The sequence below is a fragment of the Lepus europaeus genome, chromosome 4 (assembly GCF_033115175.1).
Source record: "Lepus europaeus isolate LE1 chromosome 4, mLepTim1.pri, whole genome shotgun sequence".
Lineage (NCBI taxonomy): Eukaryota > Metazoa > Chordata > Mammalia > Lagomorpha > Leporidae > Lepus > Lepus europaeus.
In genome coordinates this window covers 107,181,549-107,205,842 of record NC_084830.1, presented here as the reverse complement: position 1 = coordinate 107,205,842, position 24,294 = coordinate 107,181,549, and the positions used below count along the sequence as shown (strand labels likewise).

Below are 24,294 nucleotides of genomic sequence, written 5' to 3'. Positions count from 1 at the left end.
TTTGAGGAGGGGAAGGCAAGGAAATTTTGTCTCCTTTCCATATGGAATGTTAGTTGTAAAAATAAATCTGGGGCTGGTGCTGTGGCACAGGAGGTTAATCCTCTGCCTGCAGTGCCAGCATCCCGTATGGGTGCCAGTTTGTTTCCCCATTGCTCCTCTTACTCCAGCTCTCTACTGTGGCCTGGGAAAGCAGTGGAAGATGGCTCAGGCGCTTGGGTCCCTAGACCCATGTGGGAGACCTGGAGAAGCTCTTGGTTTCAGATTGGTGCAGCTCCAGCCGTTGCGGCCAGTTAGGGAGTGAAGCAGTGGATTGAAGACCTCACTCTGTGTCTCTCCCTCTTACTGTCTGTCTGTAACTCTACCTCTCAAATAAATAAATAAAATCTTTAAAAAAAAAATCCTTGGGAAAGGCAAATTGCTAACATTAGTACATCCTGGGTAAGGTATAAGTGGACAACTCAATCATATTGAATTTTTTTTCCTTAAGATTTATTTATTTGAAAGAGTTAGAGAAAGAGAGGCAGAGAGAGAGAGGTAGGTCTTCTAACTGCTGGTTCACTCCCCAAATGGCTGCAACGGCCAGAGCTGGACCAAACTGAAGCGAGGAGCCAGGAATTTCTTCTGGGTCTCCTACACGGGTACAGGGGCCCAAGGACTTCAGCCATCTTCTGCTTTTCCAGGCCATGGCAGAGAGCTGGATCAGAAGTGGAACAGCTGGGACTCGAACTGGCACCCACGTGGCATGTCAGCACTGCAGGCTGCAACTTTACCTGCTACAACACAGTGCCCTCCCCCCAAATTACTATTATTATTTTAGAATAAGGGTATTGTTTATCTTCTCTTTATTTTTCTAATTATTTATTTTGGAATACTTTGGTATTTAGTGATCTTACAGATATTTGATGAGTATTTTCAAGACTTGGCTTATGAGAAAATATAGCTTTTTAAAACAGAACATATAGGTGCCAATTTAGTAGATAATTACCTGGAGCAAGTTTGGAATGCTTTGCCATGTTATTGTAGTCTTAAGTGGTGGAGAAAATTAAGAAATAAATATTAATCTTCTTAATATGGAAATTAGTTTTAGTGGTTTTTGGTTTATGAATAAAAGTGTTACTTTTGTTGAAATTGTTGTTCGAAATCAAAGGGCTCTTTGCTGAGTCCTGTGTACTTCATTTTTGTGTTTTTTGCTATTTATAAGTATTAATAATAATGTTTAGTAATAATGTACCTTACACACAGAGGGATTAAAATTGCTATTTTTATTTTATGATCTATGTCCCATGAAATGCAACTTCCTATCTTCTTTTATATCTAAATACCATTTTAAAAAGTATTTTGTGGCTGTTTGTTTACAGGATCGCCCCAGGACATTTGACATGCACTCACTGGAGAGTTCACTCATTGATATAATGAGAGCTGAAAATGATTCCATTAAAGGTAAGTTTAGAAATGTTTCATTTTAGTAAATGGCTAAATGTGTATTATCTACTTAATCTGAAGAACAATATGGCAATTATGAGAAAACTATCATAAAATATTTTTCTTCACGAAAGTAAAAGTTTATTAGGAAGATTTATTTATTTTAAAGATTTATTAATTTGAAAGGCAAAATTATAGAGGAAGAGGAAGAAACAGAGAAGGAAAGAGAGCATCCATCTGCTGGTTCACTTCCCAAATTGCCACAACAGCTGGAGCTGGGGCAGGCCGAAGCCAGGAGCCTCCTGTGTAGGTAGCCATCTGCAGGGAGCTGTATCGTAAGTGTCTTGAGCATATTAAATGAACCTGGTGTGTATTGTAAGTGGCTTGAGCATATTAAATGAACCTGGTGTGTTTTTCCCTTCAGAGAGCAATAAAAAATCCAGATATGAGGGCCTGATCCTAAAATGTACGATTATAGTTATTTTATTTTTTTTTTCCTTTTATGCCAAGATCATGATCTTTGAATCATTAGAGTCTACCACCATCAACATGTAGTTTTGCGCAGGGGAATACTTTATTTCTTGTCAAACTCTTATTTAGACATTTTGGGAATACTACGCTTGATTTTACTGTGGCTGTATTGTGAGATTTTGTTTAAAGGTGATAGTAAAATTTGAATACCTTAAAAAAAAAACACTGTCCTTTTACAATAAACATCTAAAAACCTGCCAGTCCATTTTGAAAATAAATAAATACCTCTTCTAGTACTCTGCCTCCTTAGAAAATAGAAAATTGTCATTACCTGCATCATACTTGTAGAGAACAGTATACTTCTCAGAAAAAATACAAAAATTCAATTAAAATGAATAGTTTAAGAGTAGTTTTAAAAAGAATCTTCCGTATGGAGGCAGAATTTGCATTTGGTCTCATTTTAAAAATAATTTTGTGAAACATTATAAATGACCTCATTTATTGATCTTTAATTTGCAGTTCCTCCTAGATAATGCAATTGTGTGTTTAAATAATGAAGCCTAAAACTGAAGTAAGAGCTGCAAGTCAAATGTATTGGTGTGGCTACATTATTAATTTTTTTAAAAAGCCAGAAAACTGAATTTGTATTTTGCATTTGGGAAAAAAAAATCTCTTTTGATGTATTTGGGTCTACAATTTTATTTTTGCCATCAACAAAGTGCTTAATATGCCTAGGAACTTCCAAATATAGTTTTTGAATTTCTTTATGAATGTGTTGTTGACTGCAGTTGGTTTGGTGGAAACTTTCTTTTTTTAAAACAAATATTCAAAAGGAGTACTTAACCTTTATTTCATATTAGCGTTTTAAAAATTTGCTTTTCTAAGAATTTTAAAGCTGCTGCCATTTTCTGCGTGTGCAGGATCTTCGCTCTTTGGAGAGGAAAAGGGTCCTCCCTATTCCTTATCTCTGTTCTTTTCTGGTCAACCGGCAAGTCTGTATGTTATTTTTATCCACGCAATTTTGTATTGCCTACTCCATAACCAATGCCTGTGACGGTCCACAGAAGCTCTTCCCCAGAGACTGATTTCATTTTCTTTACTGCACACCCAGTGTCCTAAGAGCCTGAGCTTCAGACCTATTTTGAAATTTGATCTCTCAGTTGGCAGCTTGTACATTTCTACATATTATTGGGCTTATCAAAAATTTCCTTACCTGGACAGGAAAATATTTTACTATGCAGATGCCCAGATGATTATTTGGGGAATATTGTATCTCACTGCTATTCTGCCTTTTTCTCACCTGTGATACTGGTACATCCTATTTTAAATGGAGCAGCATGAACTAGATTAAACCACATTCAAGTACATCTGTTTTCAGTCTTCTGAAAGCTTGAGTAGAACACCATGAAAGAAACATTCATGAGGCACTGTTAAATTCAGTGTGTGGTAGCAGAGACTGCTGAAAATTCAGGAGCCTTTCTTCCCCCTGTGTATGCAGGGAGATAACAGATTTGGGTATATACCAAGAAGTAGTAGTTCATGGAATGGGAACAGAGGAAGGCAGCACTGGAATGAGACAAAAAAAAATAGTGCTTGAAGATGAACAGGCTTCAGGCAGAATATCAGACAATTATACAAAATTCACTATTTCATGATAGTGGTTGAGTATTTTAAATCTGGTGTGAAAACACTTTAAAATACAGTTTGTTTCATTTTACTAGAAAGCCAAAATGAGATAAGAACAAAGGCAATCTATAATTGTCAAAAAATTATACTTGTTCTTCAGGTACTAATTTACTAAATTACGAGTCAGAACAGCATCATATTTTTCCTTTGAATATTGTGAAAATGGAGTCTTTTTCTCCTCATACTGTTTTACAATATCTTGCTTTCAATTTTTGGAAGGGAGGACTCAACATATCTACCACAATTCCTTTGAATTTCAGGCATTTGCAGTACTTTGTTTGGAAGTAAGCAGCAATGATTGCATTCAGAAAGGCAAGTTGTTTAACTTGCCAGTCTTTTACATGTCTCCATGGTGCCCAGGAAACCTATTGCATATGTAGAGATAAGTAGGAGGAGTGTATTATACAGTTAACTACATTACTGCCTCTCTTGCTTCATGTGTTCATTTAATCAGGATTTATTTTAAAGGCTGTAGATCTATTCCCAAAGTGCTTTGTATTTAAATCCTGACTACCAAAGGCAATGTGACCTTGCATTTCAAAACATTTTTAATATTTTTTTACATATTCAATTTAGAGCCCTTTTCTATTTTTTATTCTTATAAATTTGAAACAAAGACTTAAATGAGTGGGCAAGTGATGATTCCATCTGTGCTTCATTGCTAAGCAGAAGAATTTATAATGTTCTCTTTAGAAGAAAATCATAAAATGCAGATGAAAGTTTAGTACACAAAACTTGATTCATTAATTTCATTTGAGTTTTTTTATGTCACTATAAGAATAATTGTTAGAACAGATATTTAAGTTCTTTGCAATAGGTAGAGAAAGAATTTAGAACTACTTAAAAAATAATATAAATAACAGCCAGGAAACTAAGATTTTTGTGGTACACAATTCTCTTAATATTCCAGCATTCTAAATTACAGTCACTTAATTCTGTATTTTAGAATACAGATGTTGTATGCTGGTAGAGATGTGTTAGAACAGATATTTATGTGGATCCTGACTTTATGTAGACTACGATAGCTCTAGAAACCTGTTTTGCAAGTTGCTGAATATAAGACTAAATTTTGACACTCCTTTATTATTATTATTTTTTTAAGGCAGAGTGACAGAGAAAGAGGGGGAGAGACAGAGAGAAGGAGAGTCTACTAGTTCACTCTCCCAGTTCTGGCAAAAGCACAGGCTGAAGCCAGGAGGCAGAAGTGGCAAGGCCTGATGTTGAGCCATCATTCACTGTCTTCCTAGGTACATTAGCAGGAAGCTGGATGGGAAGTGGAGTAGTGAGGCACTTTGACAGGGAATTTAAGTATACCAAGTGGTAGATTCACCTGCTACATCATAACGCCTTTCCCAGTTTTGTCATTTATTTCATGTCATACATTATAATTTTGAGATAATTGGGGATAGATAAAATGTTAAAGAAATCTCTGCTGAAACAGTTTAATATTAGAAATGATTTCTTTCACATAAGAATAATGTAGGAGAGTATAATTTCTTAAGGTATTCAACCTTTTTCCTATTTAAACCAGTAGTTGTGCTTGTGACATTTTGAGAGATTACTTTATACCTTAACCCCTTCATCCCCCAACATTTTAAAGAGATGGACGTTTTCCTTTAAGGGACATTTAATGGGATATGACGCAAAGTACCACAATGAAGAAATGGATAATGCCAACTAACTAATTTTACTTGGATTCATAATCAAATTTCTCCTTCCCAAAGCCATTACTAGTGTGTAGTATTAAATGTCTTGGGTCGATTTGGAGAATCTTTAACTGTTAGATGTCTCTAGGCTTAAAAAGCAGCTGCCCTGCATGCCTGACTAGAGCTTTCCTGACCTTGGCTGGTTCTTTTTATACTCTGGGATGATACTGAGTAATTAAAGCAAGGTAGCAGATTAGTGGTTGATGTCTCCTGAGAGTAGAAAATTGCATCACTAGGGGCCAGCTCTGTGGTATAGTGGGCTAAGTCTCTGCCTGCAGCACTGGCATCCCATATGGGCACTGGTTCGATTCATTGCTGCTCCTCTCCTGATCCAGCTCCCTGCTAATGGCCTGGGAAAGCAGTGGAGGATGGCCCAAGTGCTTGGGTCCTAGCACTCATGTGGGAGCTCCAGAAGAAGCCTCTGGCTTTGATCTGGCCCAGCCCTTGTGGCCATTTGGGGAGTAAACCAGCGGATGGAAGACCTCTCTGTCTCTAACTCTGCCTTTCAAATAAAATAAACAAATCTTTTTTAAAAATTGCATTTCTTCTAGAAGCCTCATGAGTAATGGAGTAAGATACAAGGAAGAAGAGTACAGTTTAAACTGGTCTGTAGTCAACTTTGTGTGTGGCTGTGTAGAACTGGATGAAACGTATCTCTTCCCTTTCTGCACTCTCACTTTCTTGACTGCAGAGACAGAACATCTTGAACAGTCTTTTTCTTGCCTTGGCTTAGTTGTGCCAGAGGATGGGTCCTGGGTTTCTGTGTTGGGGTAACTTCTGTTGACATGAAGAGGGCAAGGTTGTGTGGTATGGTTTTCTTTTGATAGTATTGATGTATTGACATAGAACCTATTAATTTTGAGCAATTGCCTGTTTTCTGGTTTACTTTTAATCCAGATTTAATGGATTGCTCATGGCCCCTTTTAGGCAGAATTTATAAAGTTACGGATTTTGAACAGCAGGACTATACCTTGTTCAGATTTGGGGGTGCAGTTGTTTTTGTCTTTTTTTTTTTTTTTTAAGGGGAGGAAGGAAAGGGGAAATGCCTAGGAGAGGGAAAAAAAAAAAAAAAAAACCTGTTGTGAGTGAACACTGAGAGGCTCACAAGATTGGTTTGAGGTCTTTCTCACACTGGCCCCTGGACCGAAACCAACTCAGTTCATACTGAAAGCAGCTTGTGTGTTGGCCAGATCCTCATTTGTCATATTTACTTACATACACATACTGGTAAACCAAAAGTAGTGATCTTTGCTCTGTATCCTCTATGCAATTATGATACAATGTTTGACCTTTGTTTTTATTTGTTCTGATAACCATGTAAGTAGTTGTCACAAAGGGAGAATTTGGCTATGTCATCCATGATGTGGTCCACAGTTACTTAGGCAGTCCCTTGTGTTAATCCTCAGCACTGAGCCCGGGCACTCCTATTTGGGATCCATGAAAATTGAACAGGCATCTTAAAACATTGAGGCTCTGATTTTACCTGGGTGAGCGGGGAGAGTAAGGGAGAGCAGGGGGAAAGTAAAAGTAAGCTTTTTATCATATTAGAAGGATGAAGATTCTAAACCTTTCTTCAAACTAAGGTCTCTCATAGTGTTTGGCTGTTGTGACTTAAATTTGTTAGACAAGCATTCAAAGTTAGAGAGTATAGGTTTTACCATGTGATCAGACAGAAAGTTATATTCTCCATTCTGACATGAAATCTGAATGACTTTAAGTAGTAAGGTTTGCATACTTTGTCAGCAATTTTTCAATGATAAGTATTTGGGATTGCTTTACTTTATAAAAGAAAAGAGAGTTCCAAACATCTGTAGAGAATCCAGGTTGTTCATTTTCCTGTCCAAATTAATATAAACATTTGTATACTTTTTGATAGTGTCACTATTTTTTTGTTTTTTTTCTTCCAAAAATTTCTGTAAAACCATATAGAGAGCTTGTACTGTCTCATTCTCTGACAGCTACTAAAACAACTCTATCTGCTTAATGGAAATCCTTTGTTATGTATGAATGTCTTAAGACCTTGCTTGATCCTATTATGTAATCCTGGACTATATTACTTGATGACTTTGGGGGAGAGGAAAACAATGCCACCTGATTCATAACTGTCATAAAAAATATCCGAGTTTTCTTTGCACTCAAGTTTAACAACAGGAAGGAGGGAACAGTTCACAATTGTGCCACAAAATTATTACTTCCTGATAAGCTTGGACCTTCTACTGAATATTGTATGCAGTTGATCCGTTTATCAGCTGTCTGTGCCTAATTTGTGAATTTCTTTTTCCCCCCTCATGTTGCCACATCTTGACTACTAAAGCTGAGAGAAATCTTAGTGAATCTGTTGCTATTTAGCAGTACAATTTGTAAAAGCCATATTTTTTAACTAAATTGAAGCTGGTCACTACATTTTGAATAAAATGTTGAGATGGCCAGGGTACTGTTGGACTTCATTATTTTTGTCTAATTGACTGATTCTGAATTCAGTCCTATACCAGTGCACTCAGTTCTAAAAGCAAGGCTTTGTTTTATTCCGGGCATTACCTGGTAACCAGTCAATTAAGAACATTAATGGAACTCTGAAGGGAAAGCAATTCTACATCTCTTTGGAATCCAGTTGGGCAGATGCCAGTCACTGTACTTTGGGGAAAGAGAAGGTGGAATCAACCAATTAGGGGACCCTTTTTAGTGCTTGAGGAACCAAGTGCAAATCTTAATTCTGGAGAACAGCTGTGATTAATTGAAGTATAAAGAACCTAAAACAGAAAATCTAACTTGTACTGGCTGTAGTAAGTGTCTGGCATTTGTTGACTAGAGATATTTAAATCAGCCACTTGATCTCTTCATTCTAATAATCATAAGTTGTTAGCACATAGCAAACTTCCCCAAAATTAAAAAATAGAAAGAAAAATATTTAGAATAATTTAGGATCGTGTTCAGTCCTGGCTCTGCTATTAGCAGTTATGTGGTTTTAGGCTGGTCACTTCTTGTGAGATCTCTTGTTTCCTCACCTATAAACAGGAGGGTAGAACTTTATGATCTTTAAATTACTACTAGAAATTCTTTATAGTCGTAAATTACAAAATTGAAAGTTTTATGGTTTAATGACTGAAAGCACATGAATATGTTCTGTATCTGGGTCTGGCAGTATTTAATATTGAGTGGCTTGTAGAAGGCATATAACCAGAAATCAGACATAGTTAGTTGAGTGAAGACTTTGCTTGTGAATTGCAAATTTTTTTTGTGAGCGGCCTAAAAATACTATATTTATGAAACAGTGGTTTAAACTTAACCTTGTTAAATGTTTCTGTTCATCAGTTGTAGACCAAGGAGCCTGTGGACCCCTTAGTGATCAAACATTCCAGTTATGTATGCATGACTATCTATGATTATCTTCCAAAAGCATGTGCATGCTGATGCAGTGCAATTAAAATACATTTAAAGGTGCTGTTGAGTTCATAGGGTTTTTTGGTTATTGTTTTGCTTATAATATTTCCTGGGTTTTGAGTTGAGGGTGGGAGTCTTTAATTGCTATCCTAGAGTAAAGCCTCTGTGACACATTTTGATCAAGTCTTATTTATTTTTATTTGAAAGGCAGAATTAGAGAGAGGGAGAGAGATTCCATCTGCTGGCTTACTCCCCAAGTGCCCACAATGGCCAGGGCAGGGCCAGGCTGAAGCCAGGAGCCAGGAGCTTTATCCTGGCCTCCCACATGGGTGCAGGGGCCTATTTGGGACATCTTCCACTGCTTTCCCAGGTGCATTAGTGGGGCACTGGATTCAAAGTGGAGTAGCCAGGACACTAACCAGTTCCTAAATGGGATACAGGTGGTGGCTTAACGCTATACCACAATGCTGGCCCCTCAAACTAGATCTTAATAGATAAAAACTTAGGGAACACCATTCTAGAGAGCTTCTCTAATTGATCTTGTTTAAACTCTGCTATTAGAATGTTCCTTCTTATTAAAAACAAAATGACATGGAAAGCAATTTAATAGAGGAAATGGTGACAAGGAGGACAGAAAGAAGTGAGAAGGTCACTTCCCTATTGTAGATGGTCATCTCCACCAAATAGCATTGTGGAGATATCTTTTTGCCCTTTCAGGTAGGGCTAAGAGTATGGGCTGTGGAGGGTACATCCTGTACAATGCTAGGCACAGCAGGAGCTGTGTGACAAGAGGGGTGCACCTGGCATTGTATAGCATGACAGTTCTTGTACTACTAAAGCCTAAAGCCACAAGATTTGTAAGTAGCTTACATGTTAGCTTCTGTTTAGATTCCTGCTCCACAACATATGAGCAACATATTCCATGTACCTAGTAGCTTGAAGGACTCTTTTGATGCTGGACTGTGATTTCATTTTTGAGGTAGACCTCAACATTCTGTATAGAAAGTAGTATTAACAAGTTTCAAGTGAAAAGGCTCTTAGTTCTCACAGGTTTCTATGTTTTTTTTTTTTTTAGTTAGTGCCTGTTTTGAAAATTATCTCTAAGCTAAATCCTTACATTAACCTTTTATCTCTAACTTTTAAATTCTTATAATAACCTCCTGTGAGTTTAGTGATCTCCATATTATATTTGAAAAAGTTGAAGTTTAGAGAGATATAATAGCTTCTGTAAAGTCACACAACTTACTAGTACCCAGAGGATTAAGATAGGAACACCTAGCCTCTGGCTCTGGTTCAATGGCTTAGGTATTTATTGTGTGACCTCTTAAGAGGGAAACAGAAGGAAACTTAAGTAAGTTTTATTTTAGTATGCTTTGGCAAAGGGTAGTTACTGACTTTTTAAAATTTCAGTTTAAGAGCCTGGATACCAAAGTTTAAATCTGTATTTTAGCATCATCTTCTGTGAAAAATCTGTATCTTAAACTTGCTGTTTTCATATTGAAGATTGCTTTATTGGATGTGGAGATAAGAATCACTGAGGGAACTTTTCCAAGCTGCCTTGTTCTCTTCATTGATTGTGTTTGACAAGGGCTGTCATGGGATTTAAGCATGTCTTTTCCCCAAGTGACTCAAATGCAGTGTTATCCCTTTCCAGCCCACCTTCATTCTGCCTTTGATATAGTATATGTGAAGTCCAAAGCTGTCTGAGGCCATTCGTATAACAGGTAGACCTCAAGCACCTACTACACACCAGGAACTAAAAACAAAGTCTGTTAGTCTCATGGAGCCTTTTTATCGTTTAGTTGGGTAGGCCAGTAAATAAGAGGATGACTGTAGATCCTTGAGTATCCCTAGGAGAAATAGGGACTGGACCTTCTGAGAAATTAAAAAAGGAGGAATTCCTTTTTTTTTTTTTTTTTTTTGACAGGCAGAGTGACAGTGAGAGAGAGAGAGAGAAAAGGAGGAATTCTTAAATCAGATATGAAATCCAGTATATTCTTCAGTAAGGTTCAAAAAGGTCATCAGAACTTATATTAGATAGGTTGTTAGCTTTGATGACAGGGCTGTATGCAGAAAGCTGCCCAGTGACTTTGCTGATTGCTTTTTGGGTTTTGGGTTTCAGTAACCAATTTTAAAGGCAGTGGTTCATCAGTGTGTGTTTTATCAGAGTTGTATTTATAAAATAATGATTATAAATAAGGAAATCATGCTCAATTTCTCTTAGCTTCTGTGGTTAGAGAAAAATCTAATTAGACTTTTTATTCTTCTCTCTAAAGTTCACAATCATTTACAGCTACCTAGTTTGGGTCCCTATATATAGGATATACCTAGTTTGGGTATATCCTAAGTGTATCTTGATTTTTTTTTTTTTTAATGTTCATGTCACTACGGAGAGACATTCCTCAAAAATCACTTTTACCTTGGGGACAGTTCTATACTTGTTTATGTTTATTTATTTATCTAAAAATGCGCCTGTGGTTATGACACATGTTTCTCTTAAGCTTTTTACAAAATAAGAGTATTTTAATTTACTGCCTTAGTCTTTTTTTTTTCTAATTACTTTTAAAGCTTTCTAGTATTGTTGGTCTATTTTTCTACTTTTCTTTCCGTTATATCACCCACTTTTTTTCTTTTTTTTTTTTTAAGCTGGCTCAGGCTGATCTAGTTTGGATAAAAACTGCCTAGTGTTTTAGAGCTTAAAAAAAATCATCATTAATCACGGGTATCATAACATCCTCTTAAGGCAAGTTATCTTGTTGCTCTGTCCTCTAAATGTAGCATCCAGAGTCAGAAGGCTTCTGGCAGGGATAAAAATAGCCTTCCTGCTCACTGGTTTGTTGTTAGCTTTACTGGCAGTAGGAAATCTTTTGAATTCCTTAATTGGGTCAGCTCCTTTTTAGTTTCTCTCTAGACATTCCCTTATGCCTGGATTTCTTAGATGCTTTTAGATTCTGCAACTATGCACCTGCCCTGAGTTATAATCAAAGCAATCCCTCCTTGACATGAAACCTTCCCGAAATGTAGTAACATATACCATGGACTTACCTTGTAGGTAAATTTACAATTTTATTGCCACTATTACAGTCTGTTTTTCAGCTGTCCTATCACAACAACAACAACAAAAAACCAAACTTGAGTTTTGGGTGCAAAAGGAAAAAAATTAAGTTAAATTTTCAGAGCTTTTTTTTTCATTTCCTGAAATCCTTCTACTAGCCAGTCTGGCTATGAGAAAAGTAAGGAATTAAGTTATTTTCTTTTCTCTCACAGAGAAGGATCCCTGTTTGTAACCAAGGATACTAGCAAACTTACTACTCTGAAAGCAAAAATCCTCCCAGATTGCCACTCCCTTCTTTGACATTCCAGTTTGAGACTTACTGGCCAAAAGAAATCTCTCTTTCCTTCTCTCACAAGTGAAGAATTGTTTGTTATATCTGGCTTATAGTTAGGAAGGGGGAAGGGACTAATATTAATTAAGCACCTACTTCATATAGAGTTCATACACACACACATATATATAGTCCTTTAGTCCTTTCTTGACATTCATTATCTCAAGAATGTCTAACAACAGCTTTGTGAAGTATATGAAGATAGCTCTGTTTTTCTGAGGTTCCGTAAAGCTAAATAATTTGACCCAGGTTACAAAATAAAATTGGCTTGACTCTCCCCTTTTCATTGCATTTCCCAGGGCAGAGAGACCACTGGTTGCTGGCTTAGCTAATGAATTAATGAATAAAATTGTTATTGAACTTTCTCTTCCCCAGGCTCTGGGATGCAAGACCTATAATCTGTCCTCAAATTTCTTGTTGCCTTAGAGGAAGAGATAGCTCAAAATAGGTAACTTAAGTGCAGCATAATGGCTATAAAGGGTGCTGTATGGAGCATACAAGGTTATCTGAATGAGAGAGAGGGTGGCTTGGGACAGGAAAGATTTCATACAATATATAAGGCCTAGAGGGGAGCACTTGGACCAAAAAGTGGCGTCTTGTGTGGTGAGACATTTGGGAGCCGAGAGGAAGACATTCAGAAGCCAGCAGTAAGGGGCCAGTAGTTCTGAATGACTGGAGTGCATAGTGTGGAAAGGGAGATGGCCATGTGAAGGGATAGAAAAGGACATGGATTTAAGGATTTTTATAAACCCTGGCTTTTAAACTGAAAGCCAAATCTCTCCCAGAGAGGGATTGTGTTTAGCTTACATTCTGTTGAATGAATTTTAAATGGTGCTGGAAGGGAGCAAGTAAACTCTCCTGTTGATACTAGTTCTAGCCAGCTTCTTCTTCATGAATTTGGCCTGGAAATGTCTTTATTAGAAGTTGATTGTAGTATAGATAGGTAAGGAGAATAGAATAAAGTAACTGGTTTTGATTTGGGGAGTTATTTTTAGATTACTAGGTTGAATTAATAATTGTCTATAAAATTATAGAATGTGTTGAATAAATTTTATTAGTTTATATTGACATGTGTTCTGCATTTGTAGACCCTTTGAACTTATTTCACATTTCTTGAGCCTTGCTGTGCATTGTCCAAGGGTCACCTCAGTGCCATCTTGCTGCAAGTAACAGTGTTGATTGGTAAGAATAGAAGATGTACAGGTGGAGTACCTCCTTTAGAAGTTTATTTATGACAGTATAGCTTTTATTTACTCAGACACAAATGAAATAAAATGAGCAGAAGCAAAGGTGGGGTTATCTTTGATTAAACAACTAGTGTATGTATGTGTGTATATACATATATGTGTTCAACAGTTTTTAAAGGTTTTCACCGAAGATTCCTTCCCACCCCACCTCCATGCCCCCTTTCCTTTAGTGTATGTAAGTTTTTATGGTGTGAGTCAATAAAAAACCCAATTAACTTAGAATTTCATTGTGTGTGTCACTTTATAGGACTACATGACTTTGTTTTGGACAAAAAAATGGTTATTCCCTATTATTGTTCCTTGGCCTATACCATGTCAACAACAATGCTAGTATGTCTGAAAAAGAGAAGGTCATAGCAGGAAATCTAATAGTATTGTAGAACATTTGATATTTTTCAGTGTGTTTGTGTTTGAAATGACAGCATTTTTTCTATTATTTCCTGATGAATCAGCAGCAGCAATAACTGGGTTATTCTTTGAAAAGTAACTTTTACTTCATCTAATTATGAAAGTAATTACTACTGATATGACTGTTTTCTTCTAGTCTTTGCTCCTTTCATGGTTTTGACCAGGTTGGTTTAGTTAGAGGCTTAAAAGAATATAGAACATACTGTTCTTTTGAGTACCTCCTCCCCTACACCTAATCTTAAATCATTCTGTTTGGTAAATATTGGTTCTGTCCAGCTCACAAATGCTCAACATATAATTGGCCTAGTTAGTGTTCGGATGTTTTCTAGGCTGTAGAATTTGGTAGTATGTTTCCCCAGAGTAACACTGTATCAGTTGCCTATATTTGGCTAAGTTGAGTCATGTCACCAAATATAGCCTATGCCTTCTGCATGATGTATGCCAGACTCCTGGCTCAAAATGCCACAGCTGGCCTCTAGAGACAACTACTTTTCTTGTCATAACATCCCTTAAAATTAAGGCTGCTGATAAGGCAGTATTTTGATTTTTATATTTCTAACAATCAGTTCTAAGAGCCTTTAAAGATTGAATTTTACCCACCAAATAGATTACTTTGTCCAAAATCCTAATACCCTCCTCCCTTGAGGAATTCAAAAGGCCAGATCTGGGTTATGTTTATATATGGATGAGTTATCAAAAAATGAGCCAAACAAAATGATAGGCACTGAGTTATATTCACATTCAGATATATCAGTTATTTTTATTTTACTATATTCATTTGTGAAATGCTGCCGTTTTAACTTAAGTAGAATGAAATTATTGAATGCTCATTTGGTGCCCAAGCAGGAAAATCAAGATGCCTAGGTTCAAAAACTAAAACAAAAACAAACCCCTAGTTCCTAAAGGCTGTTTATGTGTGTTGGGGGGAGCCTTTTATGTGAGATATATGTAAATTGATTGGATGTTGCTGTGTAGCGAGAAATAAAATTTAATTTAAAAAGAGGCTTCATTTTTTGGAAAGGTGTCCTGGTGGAAGACAAACCTTAATTTTTTTAATAAAACCCTCCAGAAAACTATGTCCACATAAAAATCTGCATAATGATATTTACGGTAGTCTTATCATAACTGTCAAAACTTGGAAACAGGCAAGATGCTCCTCACTAGGTTAATGGATAAACAAACTGTGGTCCATCCAGTCAAACGGAGTATTCTTATTTATTTATTTATTTTGACAGGCAGAGTGGACAGTGAGAGAGAGAGAGACAAAGGTCTTCCTTTGCTGTTGGTTCACCCTCCAATGGCTGCCACGGCCAGCGTACTGCGGCCGGTGCACCACGCTGATCCGAAGGCAGGAGCCAGGTGCTTCTCCTGGTCTCCCATGGGGTGCAGGGCCCAAGCACTTGGGCCATCCTCCACTGCCCTCCCGGGCCATAGCAGAGAGCTGGCCTGGAAGAGGGGCAACCGGGACAGAATCCGGAGCCCCGACCGGGACTAGAACCTGGTGTGCAGGCGCCACTAGGCAGAGGATTAGCCTGTTGAGCCACGGTGCCGGCCCAAACGGAGTATTCTTAAGCATTAAAAACAAGTGAGCTATCACGCCACAAAAAGAAATGGAGAAAATATAAATGCATGTTACTGAATGGAAGAAGTCAATCAGAAAAGGCTGCTTATACTTGCAACTATATGACATTCTGGAAAAGACAAACATATGGAGACAATAAAAAGATTAGGGGTTGGTCTGGGGGTAGGGAGGGAAGAATAGGTGGAACATAGAGAATATTTAGGATAGTGGAACTAGAACTTCTCTGTATGATACTTTAATAGTGGCTATAGTTATATGTCCATAAATACTTATCCAGTTCTGTAGAATTTACAGTATCAATTGATGAAGTGATACTGTAAATGATGTGATAATGGTGTGTCAGTGTAAGTTATAACAAATGAACCACTCTGGTGAGGGATATTGATAATGGGGAGATTATTCATGTGTGAGTGCAAGGGTAATATGGGCCATTTCTATATCTTTCTCTCGATTCTGTTGTGATCCTAAAATTCTAAAAAAGTGAGTCTTTATAAATACTACACACAAAAACACCCATTGGGAACATGAAATGAGGGCCACTGCCTCAGCTGTAGGTGGTTGTCAGAAGCCAGCCATGGAATAGAAAGATGCAGAAATGTCCATGTAAGTTGGCATTCACTGAGCGGAAAAGACATTAGAACAGAAATAAAAGAGGGGAGTGCAAGGAGAGAGAAAGGCTTGTAGAAGACTTCAAACTCTTGTGGCATTTAAAATGGGAGCTTTTGGGAGATTTCCAGAAAGGTTATCAAATATCACTGTTTTATTTTAAAATTGAAGCAGAAAAATATTACTGATTAACAAAGTGTCACAAATGTATTTGCCACTCAGAGACCCAAATTGATTTCAGCCTGACATGTATCTTAACCCAAGGTCAGGTCAAAAAATTAAAAACAAGTATCACTTCATTGTTCAGTGACTCTTCAGTGTCATATTGTATCTTAACTGAAGGGTAAAATTACTGTATTCAGAAAGGTAAGAAGTAGAAAAGTGTCCAAGGTTACCTGCCTTAGGAGCTATCTTCAGGAGGTGTACAATGTGGCAGACTCTCAGCCGAGTTACAGAATATTTTTGTGCTTGTCAAGTTAAAATAGTCATGTGCATGCTGGTTCGATGGCTCTCTCTCTCTCTCTCTCTCTCTCTCTCTTTTTTTTTTTTTTTTGACAGAGTGGACAGTGAGAGAGACAGAGAGAGAAAGATCTTCCTTTTTGCCGTTGGTTCACCTTCCAATGGCCGTCGCGGCCGGCGCACCGCGCTGATCCGAAGGCAGGAGCCAGGTGCTTATCCTGGTCTCTCATGTGGGTGCAGGGCCCAAGCATTTGGGCCATCCTCCACTGCCTTCCCGGGCCACAGCAGAGAGCTGGACTGGAGGAGGGGCAACCGGGACAGAATCCGGCGCCCTGACCGGGACTAGAACCCCGTGTGCCGGCGCCGTAAGGCGGAGGATTAGCCTAGTAGCCGCAGCACCAGCTTCACTCTCTCTCTCAAGATGAGTTTCTGATAAGGTGGAACTTCATTTGTTAAACTGGGCTAGCCAGTTTGATAATTTGTCTTTTTTTTTTTTGTCACTGTTAATTATCCTTCTATGGCATAAGAGGCACTGTCATTTTTATATAACAGTCATGCTTTCAATTGGAATGTTAGCATTTACAAAATTAGAAATAATAAAACATTTCTCCTTAGAAATAAAAGCACATTTCCTTTTAATCCTTAACACTAATTAATATAATTAAATATTTTTGTTTCTGAATTGGCATATGTCATCTTCTTAAAATGTTTTACGATCAATGAAAGTAGAATGTGTGACCATTCAGCATAATGTGGAAGGCCAAAAACCAAACCCATTGGTGACAGTGACATCAGATAAGGGGGACATAGAGGGAACATGTAGCAGAGTTCACTTTTTATTGTACTAGAGTTTTACAGTTATAAATTTTATGCATATGAGTGGTGTTCAGAAAGGCCATGGAGAATGCATATTATAAAACAAAAAAGCATGACTTTTTTTGGTACCAAAATAAACTTATCTTTAATTCCATTTCCCCATGAATGTTTTGAAGCACTCTCATTTGTTCCTGTGTAAAAACTCAACTGCTACCTTGAGTGATGTGATTCAGAAATGGTACTCCCCTCTCCACCAACTGTTCAGCAGTTAAGGTCATATTCTTGTTCCTACACTCTCAAATCTGCACGCCTCCCCTTTTTAATACTCTTATGACAAGTCATAAGATCCAGGCTTTCATTAAAACAGTTCTGATGGCATTCACTACATTTGGATACTTGGCTATATACATTGCCATTAAAGAAGATCAATTTTAGGAAGATACTGAAATATCAGAGTTAATTTTTGCCTTCTTTTCCATTTTTACCCCTACTATTACTCCTTAAATAGGAAGAAAGCTGCAATTTCAAGTGCAACAATTAACTATACACACACACACACACTTAAACACACATATATACATATGTATGTATATATAGTGAGAGATTTTAAAAGATCATTTTTGGTTTTAAAAATTATAAGAAAGTTATAAAGATCTGATTTTGTTTCAGATTAGACTCCTTGTTTTAGAGGTAGTTGAAAGTTGCTGACAACAGAGGAGAATTTTTTTCATTATCATGACATGAATTCATTTCTGTGAAGACTATTTCAAAGAAATAAGATTGTAAGACATTGAAGCCCTAAAGTTCCTTTCTAAGCAGTTGTTAATGTGTGGCTGTTGGACTGATGGGACTGCCTGTTAACTCGGGATTCCAGAGTGTTCAGTGGAACTAAGTAGAGTCTTGTTGACATCTTGGAAGGTTTGCCCCAGCGTCAAGGTGTGGGAGAACCTCTGCTCATCTGTGTTTCCATTGCCTTTGAGAGTTATGGCTTTGTGAGGTCAGAATTAAGGCTGGTGTTTCCTAAAGGAATGTTTGTAGTTCTGAGTCTGTTTGAAATTCTGCCACTACTCCTGATTTATTTGGAATGCTGGACAATTGACAGTCAAGTTCCTGTATCCATTCCCTAGATGAGCAAGATTTGTTGAGGGCTCCCTGCTCTTCTAAAGGTGGTTGGATAAGTATGTGGAGTATAGAGACTTAAAGGTGTTGCCGTAATGGTTTTTATAAGTCAGCATAGAACTACATGGTCCAGATACATACAGAAATTCTTCCACACAGAAATGTAATTCCTTAAGTATGCAAAAATTCAAGCTCCATTTTTCAGCAAACAAAAATTTTGGTATCTTTAAAAATTCTTTCTTGAGGGATTCCTTGGATGTCCACTTAGGCACAAAACTACATTTTGAGCCATTTTAAAATTGGAAGGAAAGTAACTCATGAGTTGTTGAGTGCCTGCTGCCTTCTGGCTACTGTGCTGTGGGCTTTTGGTAGTTTCCATCATGTGTGAGTCCAATGAAATGTCCTTCTTTACCTTTGATATCTATTTCCCGAAAATTGAATTAAGCCTGCTGGCATGTCTTGTACAGGTAGCCACAAACCTGGCACTTTTGTTAGGAGCCACATAGAAAAATGTTACTATATATAAGATACTTTTTAAAAGAACAAGACTACCCAAATGAACAAAAATTTCACACTGATGGGGCAAAAATGTGAAGATTGCTATTATGAGTTGATGTGAGAACTTAATGGTCTAAAGGAAATTGCTATGGATGGGGATTTGGAAATTAGAATGACCTAGTAGTCCAATATGAAGGATATTATTTTCCCACTATCAAACTTTCCTTTTTTGAATTTTGGTGAACATGCTAATTGATTCATTGTGTTCATTAGTACAACAGCTTTATCCCATCAACAGCTTTTTAAATACTTTGCCTATTAAAAGCACTCAGTTCAGCTCTGTCATTGAATAAATTTAAAACATCTATGAAAAAAATTAATTTAGTAACGGCCTTCTTTTACCTTCAGGTCGTCTAAACTATTCATATCCAGGATCCGATAGCTCTCTGCTTATTAATGGTAAGTGATAATTGATTTACCCTAGTGAAGTTCACATAGCTGAAATAAATTACTAGGTGAGAAAATACAATAGTTGCGCCTGAATAAGTGGAGAAATGGCATTAGTTTGTTCTATAATGATAATTCCAAGTTATTATTAATCCATCAGCTATTTTAAGAATAATTCTTTTCCCTCAAAATTGTGTCAGACTTTTTTTTTAAAATTTGAGAGCCAACTGATACCTGTCCTGAAATTGGTGATGATGATAATAAACAATAATCCCATACAGAAATATAAAGATCCAACATAATCTAACATTAGCTTCCATATAGTAACTTTTGCAATGTCAACATAAAAGCCATTCCCATGTAGCTGAAAAAATCTCCCAGAAGGAGAGGTTAGTCAGAGATCTGAAACCAGAGAGACGCAGCTAAGATCACAGTACTTGATGTTGCAAAGTACAAGGTCATTTACTGTTTGTTGTCTAAGGAGAACAAGAAAAATGAAGTTGTATTAACTTCTACAGTAGCATTGGTAGGTTCTCCTTAGCTGTTCGAAATATTAGTAATGTGCTGTTAAATTATCTTACGTGTATATGCTGAAGCAAGCTAAGCTTCTCAGGAAACGGGGGACATCTGCTCACAGAAAGAAAGTGGTTTTTTTTTTCCGTTTTTTTAATTTTAGTGTTACAAAGTAACTGAGTGAACCTTATGCTGGTTTACTACTGAACACGGGTTTCACATTTTTGTGTGTTTATCATGCCTTCTGTTTGCCGCAGCCCATTTTAAGACCCACAACCTCTAAGAAGTGTTCTTCACTAAATAGCTATATTTTCTTCATTCCCAAAACACACAAAAAGAAACAAAAAACCCCTTTTATTCCTTGTCTCTGACATGTTGTGAATGAGGAATTAAAAATTATTTCTATGACTGAACTCCTTTTGATTAGTTTTGAAACCAGTGCCCCGTGGAACATAGAGTTGTTGAGCCAGAAAGTCTGAAAGAGTTGCCAGGTGCATCCGATCTTCTGGAAACTATTAGTTCATACAAACCTCACTTATTCATCAGACTTTGATCTTTTTATGCTATAATGCCATAAATCATACCAAATATGATATTCCAGCATAATGTAGAAGGCCAAAAACCAAACCCAGTGGTGACAGTGATATCAGATAAGGGGGACATAGAGGGAACATATAGCAGAGTTTACTTTTTATTGTGAAACTAGTCCTGGAGTCAGATCAGCATACTGGAAATAAACCAGGATTTGAGAAACTGCTGTGTGATTTTTAGGAAAAGTGGTCACCTCATGTTTGTCCCCATTTTTCTCAGGAAGTTGTTCAGATGGATCATTTGCCTCTGGGCCCTAACTCTGTTGAGGTGAGGGAAGTAAACTGTCTAGTGGGCTTTCCTTAAAGCTACATTTACCTAATTTTTTTACTTTTTTTTTTTTTTTTTTAATTTTTGACAGGCAGAGTGGACAGTGAGAGAGAGAGAGAAAGGTCTTCCTTTTGCCATTGGTTCACCCTCCAATGGCCGCCGCACCGCGCTGATCCGATGGCAGGAGCCAGGTGCTTCTCCTGGTCTCCCATGGGGTGCAGGGCCCAAGCACTTGGGCCATCCTCCACTGCCTTCCCGGGCCACAGCAGAGAGCTGGCCTGGAAGAGGGGCAACCGGGACAGGATCGGTGCCCCGACCGGGACTAGAAGCTGGTGTGCCAGCGCCGCAAGGCGGAGGATTAGCCTAGTGAGCCGCGGCGCCGGCTTACATTTACCTAATTTTTTTAAAAAAAGACTATTTCAATGAGATTACTGTTCCTTTTTTTTCTCCCTCCTTTAATATCCATTATTCTTTTTTTGGCCCTTACTTGGCAAAGAAAGATAGAAAGATAATGTTTCCCTGAAATATTTGTTTGGCATTTTACTCTTCCTTAACCTCTAGAAAGGGATGAGAGATGATTATTTTCACTGTTGCATATATGGAAATTTTGTTTATTTAGTAATGTTGTCTTAAACTAAAATATATGAAAATAAATAAAGAAAAAAAAATGACCAAGAAGGGAAACTTGCTGTCTCCTGAAGCAAAATCCAGTAATGTAAGGTTATGACTGCCATGATCTCACATCGAATATTCAGCTTGTGGACCCCAAAAATTGATTTTGTGAAATTTGATCTAGTATTAGTTTGTTTTTTTGTTTGTTTGTTTGTTTTTTTGTTTTTTGACAGGCAGAGTTAGTGAGAGAGAGAGAGACAGAGAGAAAGGTCTTCCTTCCGTTGGTTCACCCCCCCCAAATGGCCACCACGGAAACCAGGAGCCAGGTGCCTCCTCCTGGTCTCCCATGCGAGTGCAGGGCCCAAGCACTTGGGCCATCCTCCACTGCCTTCCTTCTCTGCTGTGGCAGTGAGCTGAACTGGAAGAGGAGCGACCAGGACAGGATCCGGCGCCCCAACCGGAACTAGAACCCGGAGTGCTGGCGCCGCAGGCGGAGGATTAGCCTAGTGAGCCGCAGCACCGGCCTAGTGTTAGTTTTAATTTCCAAATAACTAGGATCAGTTTATTCATGTCACTTTATTCATTTATAATGAAGAATCCAAACTTCCAGGTAGACCAGGTATTAAGGTTGACCCATTCTCTCTCCACTGGTAAAGTACAGATTACAGTACAACATTACTTGAAAGTCATATTAGAACTAAAGAAGGCAGGAGGGGTATGTATAAATTCTTAGGCACCTTGATTTAGGCAGAAGCATTTTCTGTTTTTGCAGTCTTCTTTGTGAAACATATTCTGGAGTGATTGATAAATATTCTATAGATAAATAAATCTCATTCAAGTGTTGATTCTTGGTAGCTTAGTTCTCACTTTAGCTCAGGTTTTGGGGGAGGTCTTTATTGTAAATACAGTCTGGTGATTTAAGTGTGCTTAATGCTTATTGAAGACAAACTTGAGGATTAGAAATGCTACCCATCTCAAGGGTTTTGGTAAGGTTAAATATATGTAAATCACTTAACAGAACACCTGGCACACAGTATGTCAAAATAGAATAAGCAGAATAAGTAATTTTGGGGGGCCAATGCTGTGGCATAGTGGGTGGACCACCACCTGCAGCACCAGCATCCCATGTGGATGCCGGTTTGAGTCCCGGCAGCTCCACGTCTGATCCAGCTCTCTGCTGTGGCCTGGGATAATAGTAGAAGATGGCCTAAGTCCTTGGGCCCCTGCACCCTTGTGGGAGACCCAAAAGAAGCTCCTGGATTCGGATTGGTGCAGCTCTGGACTTTGCAGCCAGTTGGGGAGTGAACCAGCAGATGGAAGACCTCTCTCTCTGCCTCTCCTCCTCTCTCTGTGTAACTCTGACTTTCAAATAAATAAATAAATCTTTTAAAAAAAGTAATTTTTGGTAAGGAATATTAGTGCTAAAGCTTTATAAGAAAATATATAAAACAGGGATTATTTTTGTAAAAATTATCTATAATTGAACTTTTTTTGTCTATTAAGATAGATAATCTAAAACTATTCACTTTCAAATGCAGTCCTTCATATGTTATATCCATACAACCTTTATTTTTTTTTAAAGATTTTGTTTATTTATTTGAGAGGTAGAGTTATAGACAGTGAGAGAGAGAGAGGAGACAGAGAAAGGTCTTTCCCAGGCCATAGCAGAGAGCTGGATTGGAAGAGGAGCAGCTGGAACTAGAACCAGTGCCCATATGGAATGCAGGTGGAGGATTAACCTACTGCGTCACAGTGCTGACCCCCATACAACCTTTTCTTAACACTAAACCATAGAAACCTCATACCTTATGTCACTTGCTAGTCATTGTTTCACTTTAAGTCTGAATGGAACTATAAGGAGCTCCATTTCCCTGTCCTCCATAAGTGGTGTATTCAGGCTTTACAAAGCCTCTGGGAAGGTGATTATATAACCATTCTACTTTGTTTCAGTTGTAACTTTCAGAGTCTTTTCTGCCAAGTTATCTGTGGAATGACATTTCTTGTTTTATGTGGATAAAATGTAGAAGCACTATTTATCCTCTAGCTCAAGTGAACATTTTAACATGAACATACGAACTTATGTGATTTATTTTTTTTATTGTGAACTTGTTTTGAAATTTTGAAGCAGTCTCGAAGGTTTTTGAAAAGAAGTGTAATTTAAAGCCCAAATAAATGAAAAGAAAAAAAAGCCAAGTTATCTACCAGTTTTCGGCAGTGTATGTTGGAATTACATTGGAATTTACTTAAACAGAGATACAAGGGACTTAGTTACCCATGAGTCATATTATTACTTCTTCTTCTTTGGCTACACTCAGTCAACAGTTTTCATACTGTGTGATGACCTCCTTATGTTACTTATCACTTTTATAACATAACATATGCTGGTATAATTCAACAAATAATGATTGATAACTGAGCTAAAAATATTGTAGTGTACATTCTAGGGAATTATGCACACTATATCAGTGTTATATTTTGCAAAGATGTTTTTGGGGGTCAATCTTGGGGAAATTCTTGGATTCTGGATGTATAAAAAACTCAAGTTTCTCTCTAGCTGCTTTTTGTATGCTGTATTAATTTGCTAGGGATGCTGTAATAAGTACAATCTGTATGGTTTAAAAAGAAATTTTTCTCGCATCTGGAGTCTAGAAGTCAGATCAAGCAGTCATTGAGATTGATTTCTTCTGAGGCCTCTCCTTTGCATATAGACAGCTGTCTTCACATGGTTTTCCCTCTGGTCATATCTGTCGTAAGGACACTAGTCACTTTTGAATTAGTGCCTACCTCAATGACCTCAGTTAACCTGAATTACCTCTTTAAAAACCCTGCCTTCACATTCTGAGGTACTGAAAGTTATGACGTCAACATAGGAATAGAGGGGAATAAATTCAACCCATAACAGAGGTCTTTTGCTAGTTCATTTCATGTAATGAGAATATAGTTAGAAGATCTATTTTATGGTTATGGAAAGCATGGTTTCTTTTGGTTAAGTCAGAAGGAGTACTAAACATCAGCTAGATTTACCTCAAATTCTTCCGATGTATAGTATCTTGGTTTATCTCTGAGTTACACATGGA

The 24,294-nt window shown here is 37.6% G+C and overlaps 1 protein-coding gene across 2 annotated transcripts in view; it reads left to right on the top strand.

The window, feature by feature from the left end:
• Positions 1 to 24,294, top strand: part of CPEB4 (cytoplasmic polyadenylation element binding protein 4) — a 67,731-nt gene that overhangs the window by 22,137 nt on the left and 21,300 nt on the right. The window contains exons 2-3 of one of the 2 annotated variants that reach the window (XM_062188670.1): positions 1,359 to 1,440; positions 19,196 to 19,246. In XM_062188670.1, coding sequence (XP_062044654.1) covers positions 1,359 to 1,440; positions 19,196 to 19,246 — 133 coding nt within the window. The remainder of the gene's footprint in view (positions 1 to 1,358; positions 1,441 to 19,195; positions 19,247 to 24,294) is intronic. The other variant, XM_062188671.1, reaches the window with a different exon arrangement.